This window comes from Saccopteryx leptura, chromosome 13, assembly GCF_036850995.1.
Source record: "Saccopteryx leptura isolate mSacLep1 chromosome 13, mSacLep1_pri_phased_curated, whole genome shotgun sequence".
NCBI lineage: Eukaryota > Metazoa > Chordata > Mammalia > Chiroptera > Emballonuridae > Saccopteryx > Saccopteryx leptura.
Genome location: NC_089515.1, coordinates 52409261 through 52426930, shown reverse-complemented (window position 1 = coordinate 52426930; position 17670 = coordinate 52409261). Strand labels below are relative to the sequence as shown.

At 52.9% G+C, this 17670-nt stretch overlaps 1 protein-coding gene across 3 annotated transcripts; it reads right to left on the bottom strand.

Moving 5' to 3' along the window:
* Nucleotides 1–928: 928 nt before the first annotated feature.
* On the bottom strand, nt 929–16381 carry ARRDC4 (arrestin domain containing 4). Of its 3 annotated transcripts, XR_010747616.1 has the most exons (9): nt 15933–16381; nt 11745–11811; nt 10683–10830; nt 8618–8720; nt 7409–7665; nt 6729–6891; nt 4265–4419; nt 2981–3551; nt 929–2943 (listed from the first exon to the last, which is right to left on the bottom strand). XR_010747616.1 is itself a non-coding variant. In XM_066354876.1 (8 exons), exons 1-8 carry the CDS (start codon nt 16219–16221, stop codon nt 3495–3497), a joined length of 1239 nt encoding a protein of 412 aa, XP_066210973.1. In that variant the 5' UTR covers nt 16222–16381; the 3' UTR covers nt 929–3494. The 3 variants fall into 3 exon arrangements, 2 of the variants coding, with proteins under 2 accessions (XP_066210973.1, XP_066210974.1); XM_066354876.1 differs by having other exon boundaries at nt 929–3551; XM_066354877.1 differs by lacking the exon at nt 15933–16381 and having other exon boundaries at nt 929–3551; nt 10683–10903.
* Nucleotides 16382–17670: the final 1289 nt, after the last annotated feature.

The following is a 17670-nucleotide window of genomic DNA, read 5'->3' as shown; positions in this document are numbered from 1 at the left end:
GATATAAACACGGAAAATCCGATTTGGCCATGCTTGGCACCAACCGCGTCTGCGAAGCTTGCACCGTGTAATTCAAAGCAATTCCTGTTTCCATGACTTTTGTGAACGCGGTGGAATCAGTAAGTGTTGGGAGTGAGCCGAGATCACAGAGGATGTGGGTCAGACTTCTGGGTTTGGGTATCCTCACTTGTAATATGAGGACTTTGTCCTAGATTCTCTGTAGTGTCCCGCTTAGCCCTAAATTTTATAAGTCACCGCTTTCCAGTGTAAACCATGATACTTCAGTGAATTCTGCCTCAATGTTTATTGTATGAAACCAGTGTCTGAATTTCATATTGCAAATGTGGATGCAGCGATGACCTATTTATTATTTAACACCATCTCTAGTATTGTAAACAGTTGAGGGTAAACTACTGGGCTAATTTTTACCACTTAGATAAATTAGTGGTAAATTAGATAAGATTAATTTTCCAGGACAGAGGGGTCTGGTCAGTTTTCTAATTCCCTGGTAGAAAACACACAGCTTTTGTCCATGAGTATTTGGGTGGAAGGGGTAGGTTTATTTAGGTCAGTGTCCCCCAGTGTGGAGCGAGTGACTTCCCACCAGACCAGCTAAATCAAATCTGGGGTGATTCTGGCCCAGTAACATGGAGACTCCAGCTTTAAAGAGGCCACTGTCATTGGGGAATAAAGGTGGCTAATGCTCTGCCGACCACCAGTATAGCTTAAGCTTATTTATGCATCTTAACTACTTTTTCATCTCGGGGAAACCGAGCCCACTATGAGCACAGGCTCGGGATGTGCAGGGCCCATGACAGCACAGACACAGCGTCTCAACAGCTGCAAGCTGTCACCCTGCGTACCCATCTACCTTAAGTCTGCAACAATCCAAGTCAGTCATACGAACACAAAACCAGCAACTCAGAGCCTCAGTGAAATCATTTTATTTAACAAAAAGAACCCATAGGGTTCAAACAGAAGTACAAAATACAATCTTCATTTTTTTCCCTGTGGGTTAAAGTGTTACATTTTTAATATAAACAAATAAAAAAAGCTTTCACAGTCAACTCATCAGAAACATAACCCCTGTCCATTGAGTTTCTTAATTGTGCAAAACAAACGAACAAAAAAGTAGATCTGCCACAGGATTCCGTGTGCCAGAGCTGCACGTTTTGAATATTGCAAGTTTTGCATTGAAAAGAAAATTCTAAGGCCACAGTTTCTTTGCAAACTAAGCCTGAGAGTAACACACAAGCAGAGAGCAGCTGAATTTTTACCTTCATTTCCAAGTATTTTCTGTCTCAATGTAGAATCTTCTACGGTCATAAAATAACTTCTTAAGGAAAGGTATGCAGTTTCAACCCACCGCTGAAGGTCTGACAGACTGACAGGAACACAGTGAGGCAGACCACACATCTGAGTGGTCCTCTAAGTGTGACAGTAGCAGCTTCACTTCCGCTTTCTGGGTTCCCCTCGTGACTTCCCTAATACCGGTGATCAGACAGCCCCAGTGAAGGACCCTAGTAAGTAGTTGCTCTTCTACTTGGAGCCAAGTAATTAGACTTTGTCTTCCCCCGCCCTGCTCCCTGCCGTTACTGTTTTAGAATCATGGAGAGGGGCAGTCTTGAGAAGGCGTGTAGCTACAGTTTTGGAGCTAACAACTAGTGGAAGAGAATCTTTTTAAAAGGAAAAACAAAACCCTTTCAACAGCACTTACACACACACACAAGCTGTTTTCAAACACGCACGGAAATAAACGAAATTAAAACCAGAGCAGCGAACGGTTTTGTGATGAGTTCAGTGTCGCATGTGTTGGTGGAGCCGTCGTGCACTGGGGTTTTTAAACAGTGGCTTACACCAGAGGAAATGTGTGTGCCGCTTACACAACCACAGGGAAGGAGGTCTGTCCAGAAGGGGACAACATGCATTTACATGTTTGGAGGAAAACACGAAATGGCCAATTAATGTTTAAATGCAGAATTTCACCTTAGAAGGCTCTCACTGAGTGTGTGACCGAGAGAGAGCCGTGCTGTTGAATGAAAGGCAGTGTTCTCATGAGAACCTGGGTTTCTGGATCCAACTGTCATGACAGAGGGAACCCACCGCTCAGCGGGTCCCCCGTTCCATGGCAGGAACCCGCCTCCCGCCCCTCCTGTCCAGAAGTGCTCTCAGCTCACAAACCCACAGGGTGAGCGGCACAGCGAGGGAGCGTGTACTGCACAGGAGCGCGGAGGGCAGCACAGCACTCCTCAGACCCAGCAGCAACAAGCCCCGCTGGTCTCGGCACCCTTGGGGGAAATGCCATCAGAACACGGCACCCAAACCAGAAGATCAGTTTAACAGGGTCACTCTGACCAGGTACCGGCAGTGGCTGCCTTCTTCTTTTAGAATTTAAGGCATTTCTGCCCTACTTTGATTCTGCGTTTCTTCTGAGACACCCTGTGGTAGACACACCTTGGCCTGCACCTCGTACTGCCCGTGAGGGATTCCCCGGGTTGGTCTCAGGTGCAGTGATGGGTCAGAGAAGGTGCCGCCACAAAGCGGTGCGCCCTCCAAGACCCGTCAGACTGAGACTTAAGACAACCTGATCCCACCAGAGGCAGGTGAGGGAAAGGCCCCTTTCTCCTCCTCGGGTAGTTGAAGGTATCCTAAAGGGGCGACCTTCCTCCCGTTCGTCTGAAAGGCTCTTAGGTGCGTAAGACACGAGGAAAAGCAATCACATGTCCTGTCACAGTGATTCAAGAGGGTCAAAGTCACCGCCTTCGACGAAACGTGTTTCCCCTTCGGGCTGACAAGCCTTTCAAGGGCCTCCTTCTGTTGGTTTTGTAACATTCCAGCGCCAGGTCATACGCTACATTCTACACTGCCCTGGAAGGAGTGAAAACCGAGTCACCTCATGGGGACCTCCTAAGACCACACTCCTTGGGGAGGGTCTTGCATGGACTTCCGTCCCCCGGGGTCTGGGAGGAACCAGGCCGACCCCGGCACCCATGGGATCCAGGAGGAACCGGGCCGACCCGGCACCCGAGGGTCTCACTGTGTATTCCGAGTGGCCTTTCGCATCCCTGCATGTCCCTGTGCTGCCCACGTCTCCACCATCAGGCGCCCCGCCCCCGGATGTCCACATGCGTCAGTACCTGTTCCACACTCCATCCACCCTGAGAACACTGTGGAAGGCACACAGCCCAGTCCCCTCCTGCTGACATGGAGGCCGGTTGCTCAGGTCAGCACAGGCTCCCTTCTCACCCTTGTCACCACCGGGACCCCGTTACTCTGTGACTTTGTATCTCTCACCCATTCTTCAAAGGGACTGTGGCCCCACGATAAACCTGGACAACCTCGCTGGCCCACTGGAAAGCCCACGTGTTCTTTACTTTCTTGGTGTGGACGTTCGTTTCTGTTCTGAAGCGAGCCTTCCCTCCCTCGTCCCCAGGAGGGCAGGGGAAGGTGCCAGCATTCCTCTGGTGGCGGTCACAGTGGCCTCTGAAGCGTGTTCAGAGGATGAAGGGAACAGGCCGGGTCTCTGTCACGTTACTGGGGTGTGGGTCCACCTGCAAAGACAGCAGCCAGTCACCATGGGAGCGCTCTGCACGGCGACTCCAGGGCCCAGTTCCGATCCTGTGACGGCTCAGAGCCTGCGGTTACTAGTCCCCGTCACCATGGGAGCGCTCTGCACAGTGACTCCAGGGCCCAGTTCCGATCCTGTGACGGCTCAGAGCCTGCGGTTACTAGTCCCCGTCACCATGGGAGCGCTCTGCATGGCGACTCCAGGGCCCAGTTCCGATCCTGTGACGGCTCAGAGCCTGCGGTCGTTAGTCCCCGGAGCCCGCTTCGGTGCTCCATCACGTGCAGGTCTGGCCACCGGCCTGACTGCTGGGCTGCAGCACACTAGTGGTGATCAGCAACCGCCCGTCTGCAGACCTGCCCACCGGAAATTTTGTGCTGGTCTGCACAAGAGTTAACCACCCTGATGTTGTGTGAAAATTATAGACCGAATCATCTTAGTCAAATTTGCTCATGCTCAGAGTGATTTCTGCCTTAGCGGTCCCCCAAATAATTCCCCTATTCTCACTGGTCCCCCAGCGTAAAAAGGGTGACAGCTGCTGCTATAGAGCACAAGGAAAATATTGTGAAGGTGGAAATGCAACAGTAAAAAACGTATTTTTGAAATAGGTATCCCCCACTAATTAGAAATTAGCAAGACACTGACACAGGGTTATTTACAAACAGAGCAATGCAAGTCAAATTTGTTTTCTTTGTTTACCTCTGAATAAAGAGGTGGGGGCTGGAAGCGAAAGTCCCGGACGCAAGCGAACACAGGGCAGCGGGCGCCCCCCTCCCAGCGGGGTGGCTGAGGGTAGAGCGGGGTACAGCTGGAGACCTCGTCTTCTGACACCACGTCGGAGTAGTCTGGAGGCGCTGGAACAAAAACGGAGATGACCTCAGAAATCCGCACCAGGTCAGACCCCATCAGCCCCTCAATGCTGACACGAGCAAGACGTCTTTCTCAAGTTGAAGACAAGACAATAGCGTGCCTTCCTCCCAATCACACAGTTTCTCTGCCCCTTACAACAAAGACTGGGAAGCTTCTGCTTTTATGAAACTACTCCTACGAGCACTGATTATATTCTACTCTTTGGAGACGTGTTACAGTCTACGTAACACGAAGTCGTTGAAATGTGGCTACAGAAAATACAGACCACTCCATGCTTGCACTGTGGCAACTGTCTGGCGTTCTGCTATCGTAAAGCAGAGTCAGGAAGTGTAGGTTTATTCCTGGACCTGGTGTCGGTAGCTGTGCATCCGGGATGAGCTCAACACTCAAGAGTCACTTCCAGGAATGATGTTCGGTGGGTTTTAGTAGCAGGAAGAGCAAGGGGGGTTCTGGGGGCTGCGGGAATTACCACCTGAGCGTGGCCTGTCTCGTGCCCGGCCCCGGGCCCTCCGTGCACAGCTGAGCGCTGCCTGTCTCGTGCCCGGCCCCGGGCCCTCCGTGCACAGCTGAGCGCTGCCTGTCTCGTGTCCGGCTCCGGGCCCTCTGTGCACAGCCTGTCTCGTGCCCGGCCCCGGGCCCTCTGTGCACAGCTGAGCGCTGCCTGTCTCGTGTCCGGCTCCGGGCCCTCTGTGCACAGCTGAGCGCTGCCTGTCTCGTGCCCGGCCCCGGGCCCTCTGTGCACAGCTGAGCGCTGCCTGTCTCGTGCCCGGCTCCGGGCCCTCTGTGCACAGCTGAGCGCTGCCTGTCTCGTGCCCGGCCCCGGGCCCTCCGTGCACAGCTGAGCGCTGCCTGTCTCGTGTCCGGCTCCGGGCCCTCTGTGCACAGCTGAGCGCTGCCTGTCTCGTGTCCGGCTCCGGGCCCTCCGTGCACAGCTGAGCGCTGCCTGTCTCGTGTCCGGCTCCGGGCCCTCCGTGCACAGCTGAGCGCTGCCTGTCTCGTGCCCGGTCCCGGGCCCTCTGTGCACAGCTGAGCGCTGCCTGTCTCGTGTCCGGCTCCGGGCCCTCTGTGCACAGCCTGTCTCGTGCCCGGCCCCGGGCCCTCTGTGCACAGCTGAGCGCTGCCTGTCTCGTGTCCGGCTCCGGGCCCTCTGTGCACAGCTGAGCGCTGCCTGTCTCGTGCCCGGCCCCGGGCCCTCCGTGCACAGCTGAGCGCTGCCTGTCTCGTGCCCGGCCCCGGGCCCTCCGTGCACAGCTGAGCGCTGCCTGTCTCGTGTCCGGCTCCGGGCCCTCCGTGCACAGCTGAGCGCTGCCTGTCTCGTGTCCGGCTCCGGGCCCTCCGTGCACAGCTGAGCGCTGCCTGTCTCGTGTCCGGCCCCGGGCCCTCCGTGCACAGCTGAGCGCTGCCTGTCTCGTGCCCGGCCCCGGGCCCTCTGTGCACAGCTGAGCGCTGCCTGTCTCGTGCCCGGCCCCGGGCCCTCCGTGCACAGCTGAGCGCTGCCTGTCTTGTGCCCGGCTCCGGGCCCTCTGTGCACAGCCTGTCTTGTGCCCGGCCCCGGGCCCTCTGTGCACAGCTGAGCGCTGCCTGTCTTGTGCCCGGCCCCGGGCCCTCCGTGCACAGCTGAGCGCTGCCTGTCTTGTGCCCGGCTCCGGGCCCTCCGTGCACAGCTGAGCGCTGCCTGTCTTGTGCCCGGCTCCGGGCCCTCCGTGCACAGCTGAGCGCTGCCTGTCCTGTGCCCGGCCCCGGGCCCTCCGTGCACAGCTGAGCGCTGCCTGTCCTGTGCCCGGCCCCGGGCCCTCTGTGCACAGCTGAGCGCTGCCTGTCCTGTGCCCGGCCCCGGGCCCTCTGTGCACAGCTGAGCGCTGCCTGTCTTGTGCCCGGCTCCGGGCCCTCTGTGCACAGCCTGTCTCGTGCCCGGCCCCGGGCCCTCCGTGCACAGCTGAGCGCTGCCTGTCTTGTGCCCGGCTCCGGGCCCTCTGTGCACAGCCTGTCTCGTGCCCGGCCCCGGGCCCTCCGTGCACAGCTGAGCGCTGCCTGTCTCGTGTCCGGCTCCGGGCCCTCCGTGCACAGCTGAGCGCTGCCTGTCCTGTGCCCGGCCCCGGGCCCTCTGTGCACAGCTGAGCGCTGCCTGTCTTGTGCCCGGCTCCGGGCCCTCTGTGCACAGCCTGTCTTGTGCCCGGCTCCGGGCCCTCTGTGCACAGCCTGTCTTGTGCCCGGCCCCGGGCCCTCTGTGCACAGCCTGTCCTGTGCCCGGCCCCGGGCCCTCTGTGCACAGCTGAGCACGCACAGCCCGTACCTTCTGGCCGCTCCGGCAGCGTCAGGGCCCACCAGCTCACGTCCACGCTGAACCGGCTTGCCATGCTGCAGTTCCTGCTGCCAAAGCCACTGTAGGGAATCGTGCCAATGACGAGGGGCAGCTCCAGCATCAGCTTTTTAGCACCGGGAATGTGAATGTACACCTATTATACCAGGAAGGAGAGAAAAAGAGAGAGAGGCACCAAAAAAATTTAAACCTCATAGTAAAAATAGCTGATTCATCTATTTTTTCATAGAAACAAATGCCTTTGTCACTCGCCACCCCCCACCCCAATATATTATACACCGTCTGGAACAGTGAAATGCAGAGCAAACCACAGGAAGATGCAGTGACCACTCTGTGATGGGGAAATGGCCTCAGCCTACTCCACTGAGAGTGAGCACGACTTCCACAAGAACTACAGGAAAGGAAGGACTTATCTTCAACACGACAAGCACCCATAATGCACCTAAATTCCCTTATGTCGTTTAATTAAATCCCGGGGGAGGGGGGGGAGTTTTGCATGAATTACAGAGGCCGATTTTCATGTATTTCACAATTTGTTGTGATGCTGTTGACCTAGAATGACATTTTGCTCAGTAGCAGGTGCACATTCCCAGTAACGGCACCGTGACAGCTCCATTCTGCATACGGTGAATTTTAAAGAGCGCTCTGCTTACGGCTAAGGAGTAGTCCACCCGGATGAGGCGGCAGCCCAGGATGGAGGGGGTGACGGGGGGGATCTTCAGCATCTTCCCGTTCCACGTGTCGGTGGTGCCGGAGGCGATGTGGTTCCCGCGCACGTTGGCGACCATGTGCCGGACGGTCTTGGTTTTCCCACTGGCCACGTACGTCTGGGTTTGGAAGATAGCAGCTTTCGGGACAATCAGTCGGGAGGAACAGTTCTCTATTTCTGCGTAGATTGGAATTGCTTCTCCTAAAGAGAGAAAAGAGAGAGAGAAAGAGGGAGAGAGAGAGAGAATCCTTCAGAGACTTCCCAAAAAATTCTCACCGGGGTGGAACAGAGCTGTTACCAATTAGAGCTGAAAGATTTACAGCAAAACTGCAACAAACTGGAAAGCCCTGATTCCAAACTTCTATTGTCAATCCAGCAGGTCGCAGCAGAAGGTTTTCTGATTACTGCATTGCTCACCAATTGTAAAGTTACGGTCCTAACCAGTGCCTTCCAAATGAAGATAAGACTGCAAGTAAATGGTTGAGTATCACATTAAACACAAAAGGTCACTAACAAACTCATTAGCACCCACCCAATTAAAACCTGCCCAACCCGAGAACAAAGCCTCTGCTCTCAAGGACTCCAGGGTAAGGCGCAAGCATCCAATGGAGGGAGCAGGGAAGCTCCATCCCCATCAGACAGCTCCCACTGACTTTCAATAAGCCAGGGCCCGGGAGCGCAGGCCAGATAAACCGCAGGGAATCGGGCCCTAAATAAGTGGCAGTCCTCATACCAACCTGACTGTCAGTGTGCTGAAGGTCTGTGTCCTAGCCCCTGTGCTGGTATTCCCAGCAGGGAGTCAGTGCCTAACAGCTCGTTCACAGTACAAGAGCTCTCCTCCGGGCACTGCAGCTGCGGACACTTTTCCACAACATTAAAATAAGATGCCAGCATCTCCCCATGCTTCTAGTGTTTGTCCTTGTTACTGACGTCACAGGATTGAGGGCGGGAATACCAGTTTTATTGACATCTACTAATCCACTCAAAAATATCTAAATATCAGTTATTTATACTAAAGACAGAAACACTTATTATTTATGTTTTAAAATAGTCTATATTTCATTAATTACGATGGACAGGATTTAAAATCACTTCAAATTAGCTAATAAAATGAATGAATCTTCCAATCTGAACTTTCTGACATTTTGCTTACCATTACAATAGCCCTTTCTTTCAATCTTGGCGCTCAGTGAGACCGGACCGGAAGTGAAAAACCAACAGCCAACCATCTTCTCTTGGGTTTTCAATACAGGGGTCTTGAGAATTTCAAATAAGAAGACAGCATTAATGAAACCAGTCTAGAAGATTCACACAACTTAAAAGTAGGTGATTCTTAATTTAAGCCGTTAGAAAGAAATGTCTTCCAAAAAAACAAATGAAATTTTCTTATGTGTCATCATAGTAGGTAAAATACTTGACTTACTGAAACACAAAGCGTTCAGAACCGTTCCCTGTTTAGGGAAACTCGGATGAACTTTCAGGTTCACATTAGGGTGACACCACTGTTTTGCTCAATAGCCATCGTGTTTCTGGGAAATGATACTGCATCCCTTAGAAAAGCAATCAAAACCGCTAGTGGTACCTGTTACCCTGTCAGAGCTATTCTTTTAAGACTTTTTATGTGTAAATCAAGTCAAAGGCAAAATGGTGTAAAAATCAATCAGAATGTTCCATCTGTATTGGCATTTAAAAGGTGGAATACGCAAATAGCCTTTTTCCCTCTTCAAAAAAAAAAAAAGCATGAGCAGGCAGAACGTTTCAAGTGTGTCTAACTTTAATGGTCTGTGGTTTGGGGTAAACGTAGGAAGACACACAGTGTTACAAACCCAGAGATGACAGAATGCACCACCCCACTTTATACTCAATTGTTTCAAAAGAAATGATACAAGCTAAAAGGCTCAGATTACAAAAGGTGCACCAACCACAAGCTCACTGTAAAACCTAAAGTTATAATGTTCTTCTTTATTTATAGAAAGAATAGAGGATAAATAGTATCTCTTTTTGGCAAATAAAGTAAGTGAAATAAAATCTCTAGTCACTTGCCACAATGGCCAGCTCCACAAAGAGTTTAGAAGTAGTTCAGACACTTAGCATTGTCAATTTCCAAACAGGCATTAAAGCAGGTGGTCAGCCAGCCATACAACAGGTCAGCAGGGGGCCGGCTAGTTTAGGACTTGGGCCACAGCTGTTGCATATTCACAATCTTAAAGGTGAGCATTAGCGTACATTCTATTCTATTTTCATGCAAGAATAGAGTGAAACAACTTTTAACTCCTGGCTTTTTTTCCTTATCTTTAAAAACAATGGCTCTAAAAAGAAACCTCCACTACTAAAAAATGTGGCTTTGTAGTACCAGTGTCACTGATGGAAAGTTTCAGTCAGCTTGTATTTTCTATGAAGTTAAAAAAAAAATCATTCATATTTAAATGAAGAACCATTAGGTCCCAGTAGCTATCATGAAAGCACAAGGTATAATTTTATATTATCTTGATAATACGGGTTTAGATGAAAGAATCTTGCTCATTAGCTTCCATCTTTGCCTATTCTGTTGTTACTTACAGCCTCATTCTTCTCACCAGCCTCCAGGGTTTCTGGGGATTATTAGAAGTTCAATGCTTTAATGTGGCCAAATCTGTCACAAGGAAATGATAAGTGAAGGCTCCCCCAGACAGCTGCACGCACTTACTTAATGTGAGAAAATGACACGCAGGATGGGGGGCGCCACGGAATAATGGCGGCAGCCTCAATCACAGGCTGGGCGTGATTAATACTCTTCCGTAATTACTGGTCCCCAACCTGCTATTATTGGAGAGCTTAGAATGCCACAGCCCCAGGAGTGTGGCCGTTGTGGTAAAAGTGACAACTGTGTGTGTGTGTGTGTGTGTGTGTGTGTGTGTTCCGCACGCAAGCATTATCATTATGCAGCCTTATGAATGCATTGGAGCCTGTGTGAGCGTGTCGGCAGAGGGAGCCCAGAGCAGCCTCTGGGACGTGATGGACGTGTGGACACACATGGTGATGGACGTGTGGACACACACAGCCTGTAATCCACACAGCCTCGCAGCGCAGGCTGAGCACAGCTGTCTGGGCGTGCCACAACGGTATGAGACAGCAAGCGACAGGGCAGGCTCGCACTCAACCGGCTAACGGTGGGCACCGCCCTGGAGAGCAAGGGACGAGGGGGGCCGGAGGGATGGAGGGAAGGGGAAAGGACTCACTAGTAACGCTGGCGTGTTGACGTCGATGTGACCGACCACGTGGAATTCTCGCCTGATGCTCTGGGCGGGGAGCGTGGGCCGCTCTGCCACGGCCCTCACGCAGTACCGAATACTTCCGTACTTCCCGGTGAACGAGGTGGCGAGGAGTCTGAATGAAGCCAAGGAAACGAACGCATGTTTCATCGTTCAGTTTAACAGAACCAGGAAAAGCTCTGAACGTGCTGGTTTGGTTCAAGGGAAAATGAGTATGAGCAGGGGAGGTGTATCCAGGGGGAAATGAGTGTGAGCAGGGGCGGCGTATCCAGGGGAAAATGAGTGTGAGCAGGGGCGGTGTATCCAGGGGAAATGAGTGTGAGCAGGGGCGGTGTATCCAGGGGAAATGAGTGTGAGCAGGGGCGGCGTATCCAGGGGAAAATGAGTGTGAGCAGGGGCGGCGTATCCAGGGGAAATGAGTGTGAGCAGGGGCGGCGTATCCAGGGGAAATGAGTGTGAGCAGGGGCGGCGTATCCAGGGGAAAATGAGTGTGAGCAGGGGCGGCGTATCCAGGGGAAATGAGTGTGAGCAGGGGCGGTGTATCCAGGGGGAAATGAGTGTGAGCAGGGGCGGTGTATCCAGGGTAATGAGTGTGAGCAGGGGCGGTGTATCCAGGGGAAATGAGTGTGAGCAGGGGCGGTATATCCAGGGTAATGAGTGTGAGCAGGGGTGGTGTATCCAGGGGGAAATGAGTGTGAGCAGGGGCGGTGTATCCAGGGTAATGAGTGTGAGCAGGGGTGGTGTATCCAGGGGGAAATGAGTGTGAGCAGGGGCGGTGTATCCAGGGGAAATGAGTGTGAGCAGGGGCGGTGTATCCAGGGGAAAATGAGTGTGAGCAGGGGCGGTGTATCCAGGGGAAAATGAGTGTGAGCAGGGGCGGTGTATCCAGGGTAATGAGTGTGAGCAGGGGCGGTGTATCCAGGGGTCGTCGGAATACAGAGGCCGAGCGTCAGGAGGTACCGAGCACCCACACGCGCAGACAGACGCGTGCAGGAAAGAGACCACAGGTGTTCTCGTGGTTGTACTTACTCAGATGGAAGCTGGAAGCTGAAGGGAAATTCGTGCTTTCCCGGCTGTAGTAAGAGGACGCCTTCACCTACAGGAGGAGAAAAAGACATTCTATTTTTAACTGAGGTTCGTACTAGATCAGGAAGTTTCCCCACCTAGAGCAGATGTTTTCTTAAAGGAGATTTTCCCGAGTATAATATCTATTATACTCCAAAAAGCTCATTAAACTGAGATTTAGACAATTAAAATTTGAATTGGTTTGTACTATATATAGCTTCCGTTGTCAAATAGACAATTACTCTTAAGTTACAACCACAAAGTGGCAAAGCCCAGGGCTCCCAGATACATTAATATGTGTACACACACTCACATAGATATATACACATACATGTGTATACATTTTTCCCCCCACTCTTATGCTAGCATGAGTATACTAACATCAGTATACTATTACTAACACCAGATACCAATATTAATTTTGACTGGAAACTAATCAAGCAAAAAAACAGATCTACTTATTTGGGCATGTCACTTGTTGCACTGAGGTGGAGAGGAGGTGAACAATTTATTTGTAATGTGCACACTGAGCATAATACTGAACAGTCAATCCAATGGGACAAGCTGTTAAGCCAAGTCGTGTCTTTATACTCAGGGTCTACTGACTAATGGGGGTGACTTGCTGGTTAACTTGGGATAGAGAGGGGCTTTGCCAAGCATGACCACGACCCCTCCTCCTGCCCTGGGTCAGCCAGGTGCCATTTAATTTCATGCTGAGGCTCATGGATGACTGTGGGAAGGCCAGGATGCAGACTGTGGGTGGGCCAGCCGGCCGGGGGTGGGGGGGAGGGGTGGGGGGTGCTGCCGAGCCTCTGAGGGCTGCACCAGACATCACCCATGTCATTCAGATGCAAAGCCAAGGCCAGGTGTCAGCGTTGGTGGGAGGGCTCTCGGAGATACCTGAAAACTTGCCCTTCTTCCCATGGTCAAGTTTACATCGCAATTCCATCTGGAGTGGGGTGATTAACATGAAGAAAGAATGGCAGAGACTGAGAACTTTCTGAGATGTGCCTGGTCACTTGATACTAAAGTGAAGACTTCTACTGTCTCCATTCAAAAAAAAAAATTTAAAGGCAGGTTTCACCAGTGAGGTGGGATATTGTTTTCACTTAAGCGCTGGATTTCTAAGACTTTACCCAACTCAGTTAACATTTACACCCTGAGCTTTTGGCGAAGAGGAACAGCTTACTGGCCTGTCTTCCTAACCTGCCCCCAGTTTTCAAGGTGGGACGTATTGTGGGGAAGTCAACAGAATATTTGTCACTGGAGGTCATTCGAATAGAACTAATCCCCAGGTGGGTGAGTTGGAGGCACAGCGAACAGGTCCCAGGGACGTGAGTCCACGCTTAATGACAGCGAGAGCACGTGCCAGGACCAGAGTGCCCGGAGCTGCCCCGGGGGCCTGAGCCCTGTGCTCTGCAGCAGCTGTGGCCCCAGAGGCCAGGGAAGCCACAGGGACCCCTGTGCACTGGGCCACAGCTCTCATCTGCAGTCGCCAGGTCACTATGACAAAGTACTTGACAATGTTTAAAACTGTGGGTTTTGTTTGAGGTTGAAATTTATAGCAGTTCTGTCAGTGGAGAATAAACGTGAATAACTTCAACTCTCCAGCAGGGCAGTGGGGGAAGGAGGCTGGACGCGTGTGAAGCTGGCCTTTGTGCACAAGCAGTGACCAAGGAGTGCTGGAGCCCTGGGGGGGGGGGTGCTGGGGACGGGCACCTGGGGGGGGGGGCTGGGGACGGGCACCTGGGGGGGGGGGCTGGGGACGGGCACCTGGCAGCCAAGGTCAGGGGGGAAACCCAGACGGGTGGGGAGGGGCTTATAGAGGGAACAGCCCGAGGCAGGGCACGACAGACGTGCAGGGGGCACACAGCGGCCCAGGAGACTGGAGGAGGACAAGAGGGACAGAGACGAAGTTCACAGACAAAACCACCCAGGAACTGAAATATCTATAATAAGACTTTAATGACGTCAGAACATAAATAGGAAAAACACTTGAGAAAGTTGATACATGTGGGCTACAGTATTTGGGATCTAATGTTTGTTTTCTTTCTTTCCTTTTCATGTATTTATTTAGAATTTTTAAAAAAAGTTCTCCAGCTGACTTGTGTGTCCTTATGCATGGGGGGACTACCTCGTCACAAGGGTCACAAGGAGATGATCCATTTGCTAATGGTCCTGTGGCCACAGCTCCTAACCCAGGCCCCCCTGAGCGGTGGGAGCCCGGGCTCAGGGCTCAGGAAGGATGCGGGGCTCCCACGAGGTCACGTTGCAGGGAAGGGGGGGTGTTACCAAGAACGGAAGCCAGTGCTCTGGTCCATTTTATCTGTCTACCTAAGTCTCAATAAAAGTATGAAGAAAGTCAGTCACAATGACAGCAAGTAGTTGGGTTAGATTAAAAATGCCAAAGAATTCTCTGAAGAGGTATTTCAAAAACAGACCCCACAGCTACATTTCCCAAACTCCCAATATGCTAAAAATCTCTTCGGGTGATTGAAGCTCAGTGAGGATTTGCAATTTAATGACCCTGGCAATCTACAACTCTGCAAAGTTACAGAGATCAGGAGTCATCTCTCTCTCTTTTCTGTATGAAATCAACTAAAACTATGTTTTTTAAAAAAGTAAAACTTTTTTTTTTGCCAACATTTGTTATAATACATTCTAAAAACAAACTATTCACGTTGTTTACATTTGGACATCCCATCCCACCAGAGTGAAAAAAGATCTGACTTTGTGAATCAAAATGCCACCTGTTAGCCCAGATTGTACCAAATCATTTTCCCCTCACAAGTAATTTGCTAAGCAGGTCTAACTATCGACTCAGTCTAGTCACTGGCCCAGAGACAGAGTCCAAAGTCCTGGACTAAAACCAACTGGCTTCTCTCTCCCTGGCCCTCCCCTCTCTCTGGTTAGCCCCCCCTAAAATCTGTGTGGTCTGTTACCTCTGGGGGAGGCGTGCGTGCGCTGGCCCATCCCGGAGGCCACGCTGATGACACCAGGGCAGAGGCAGCACCCAGTCCCCCAACTCACTGCACTTGCTGATCAGAGAGACAGCTTCGGTTCCAATTATGGTTTTCCTAACTGCAATTTCTGGGATCACTTTGTTCTCACACACCTTGACCTTGAGGACTGAACTGCAGGCAGTCTACACCTGGGCACACACAGCAAAACTGCACAGTTTATTGATTTTGTTTAGCACATGGCAAGGGTTAACGACATAATGCATTTTACTCTTGGAGGGCTGGAGCTAGCTGCACCATTATTTTAGATAGAAGCTATTGAGGCGCAAAGGTAAGACAGCTTCCACGAACCCAAGGAAGGCAAAGACTCAGCGTACTTAGTAATTTCATGACTAATGGAAATTGGTGTTTGCCCCTAATGTTAATTGTACCTCAATGCAGCGGGTTCTCACATGGAGGCTTCTGGAAAAGCCTACAGACTTAACTGGACCCCACAAGAGTGATCTTCCCTCCAAAGACTGTCACCGTGCCCAGACCCCTTCCACCCCACAGGGGTGGAAGCAGGTGAAAAGAAAACAAAAGAATTAAAAAAAATTAAAAGAATGTATGGTGGAGAACTCTTAAGTTACCCGCGTTCCCTAGAGAGGAACACCAAGTACGAGGGCCGAGGAACACGTCCTCTGACCCGCTACCCTCAGGGGCTCCTACCCTGTTCCTAGAGATGCCGCTAATTCATCATGAACCGAGAACCAGGACGAGCCTATGGATGCAGGAGGGGATGCAGGGCGGTCCCTGAACCACTGGGCTCCAGACGGAACTTCCCAGACTCCGGTGCCACCCTCCAGTCCTCAGCGCAGAGGGGACAAGACCCGGATCCCCGCGTGCTGCGTTCCAGACCGGGTATCACAGTTCCCATGACAACGGCTCCCTCCCCGAGTGGTCCAGGAAGGTCCCGGGCCGCCAGGTGGAGGCCTGCGCCCGGTGTCGCGCGCTGGGGGCGCACGCGTGGTTCCCTGCGCGTCACCAGCGGCCAGGCTGAGGCTCCGCCACGCCGCGCGCGCCCCTTCCCCCGGCGCCCCCGGCAGGCGGACATCGCCCGGCGCCGCGCCCCCTCCCACCCCGGTCGCCGCGCCCCCGGCAGGCGGACATCGCCCGGCGCCGCGCCCCCTCCCACCCCGGTCGCCGCGCTCACCGGCCGGGGCCTCGCGCAGATTCAGGCGCACGTTCAGGTACTCCACCTCCGAGGCGGAGGCCGGGGTCGCGGGGCTGTCGCTCGGGCTCCAGGCGACAGCGGCGCGGCCGCGGGCCTCCAGGCGTAGCGCGCGCAGGGCCACGGGCTCGGCCACCTCCAGCAGCACGTGCCCCGCCACCGTGTCGCCCCCGGAGTAGCTGCCCTTGTGCTCATCCTCGAACACCAGACCCAGACTCTTCACGCGACCCTCGGAGCCCGCGGCCGCGGCGGCCCCCGCCTCGCCGCCCATCCCGCCGGCTGCAGCCCGGACCCAGGATCGGAAGCAGAGCGGCGCCGTTGTCACCGGCGCAAGCCGCACACCCAGGGCCGCAGCGGCCCCCGTGAGCTGCCCGGTGGAGCCCTGCCGCGCCTTGGGGCCTGTCGCTTTAACAAACCCCGCCGGGACTGCAGCCGGGCCGGGACAGCCCACCCCCGGCGCGCGCCCATAGGTCGTCTGCGAGGTCCAGCCGGTGCCGATTGGTGGTAAACGGTTACTGAGTCATTTCATTGGCGCCCCACGCGCCGGCTGGCGCAGGTAGGCAGTGCGTGATCAAGCAGTTGTGACCTATCGGGACACAAGGCTGCGCACGTGCACAGGCCGTTTATTGGCTGGGACGAGGCACAGTCGTAGAGTACTGACCAATAATGGGGTGGTGCGCCCATGTGGACAGATAGTGGGAAACAATGTTTGGTCGGGAGGGGGCGGAAGCGGGAATCCCCGGGATGGCGGCGTGTCAGCGTTCCCATGGTTACGGACGGGGGGCGGGGTTTGTGGCAGAGTGAGGATCGCTTGCAGAAGTCACTGGGTTCGTCCTAGAACTTGCTATTGTGGCTGAACTGGTTGTGTTTGTGATTACATCTGCAATGCCCGAGAGGAAATAGATGTCCAGGAAAATGGAACTCAGCAATATTTCTTTGTGAGATTTGGGTGCCGGCCGCCTCGGTACTTTAATGGGCAAGTTGGCATGTCCTAATCTCCAGGGTCCTGAGCCCCTTCTCCGGAGTTTTAGCATCCTCACCCTTTCTTAGGGTGGGAATAAGGCTGTGGTTCTCAGCCAGGTATGACCCCGAAAGAGCTCGACCCCTGGGCTCACAGCCTCTCTAAGATGGGAATGGCTCAGGGCCCTTCTTCCTGCTGCTAATGGGTCATGTCATGAATCAGGTTCTTTCTAAGCAACACCGGCTACCCTAGTTTCTGCCCACCGGAAAGGATTTCGTGACTTCAGTGTCATAGTCCACTGAGATTTCCAGTTGTTTTTAATGACCTGTCCACGCCCAGGGCTCTTTTTGCCCCGTACTCGGTTTGATTTTCTTCTTTATCTATCATTCCTTATCCGGCCCATCTAGCATAGTGGCCACCATCTAACCATCATTTTCTGACCCTTTTAAATTCTTCCCGTACAGAAATTCCATGTTTGCAAACTGTTACAGATTGAGTAATCTCTTAAAATCTTGCCTGGTGTAGCTATTTCTTTTCTTTTTTTTAAGGACCCCAAAGGAAAAGTTACTCTACTGTTCTGAGTTTAGGTTATTACTGTGGAACTTTAGTTAGACTTCACAAGTTCAAAGTTTTCTTATTTCCTCCGAAAGAGCATGGAAGAGGCCACAAGTCCAGCCCTGTGTGAAGCTCGGAAATAGCTGTTTTCCAACCGTGTCATTTATCCAGAATAGCCTCCAGCATGTGCTTACACTGCCTCTT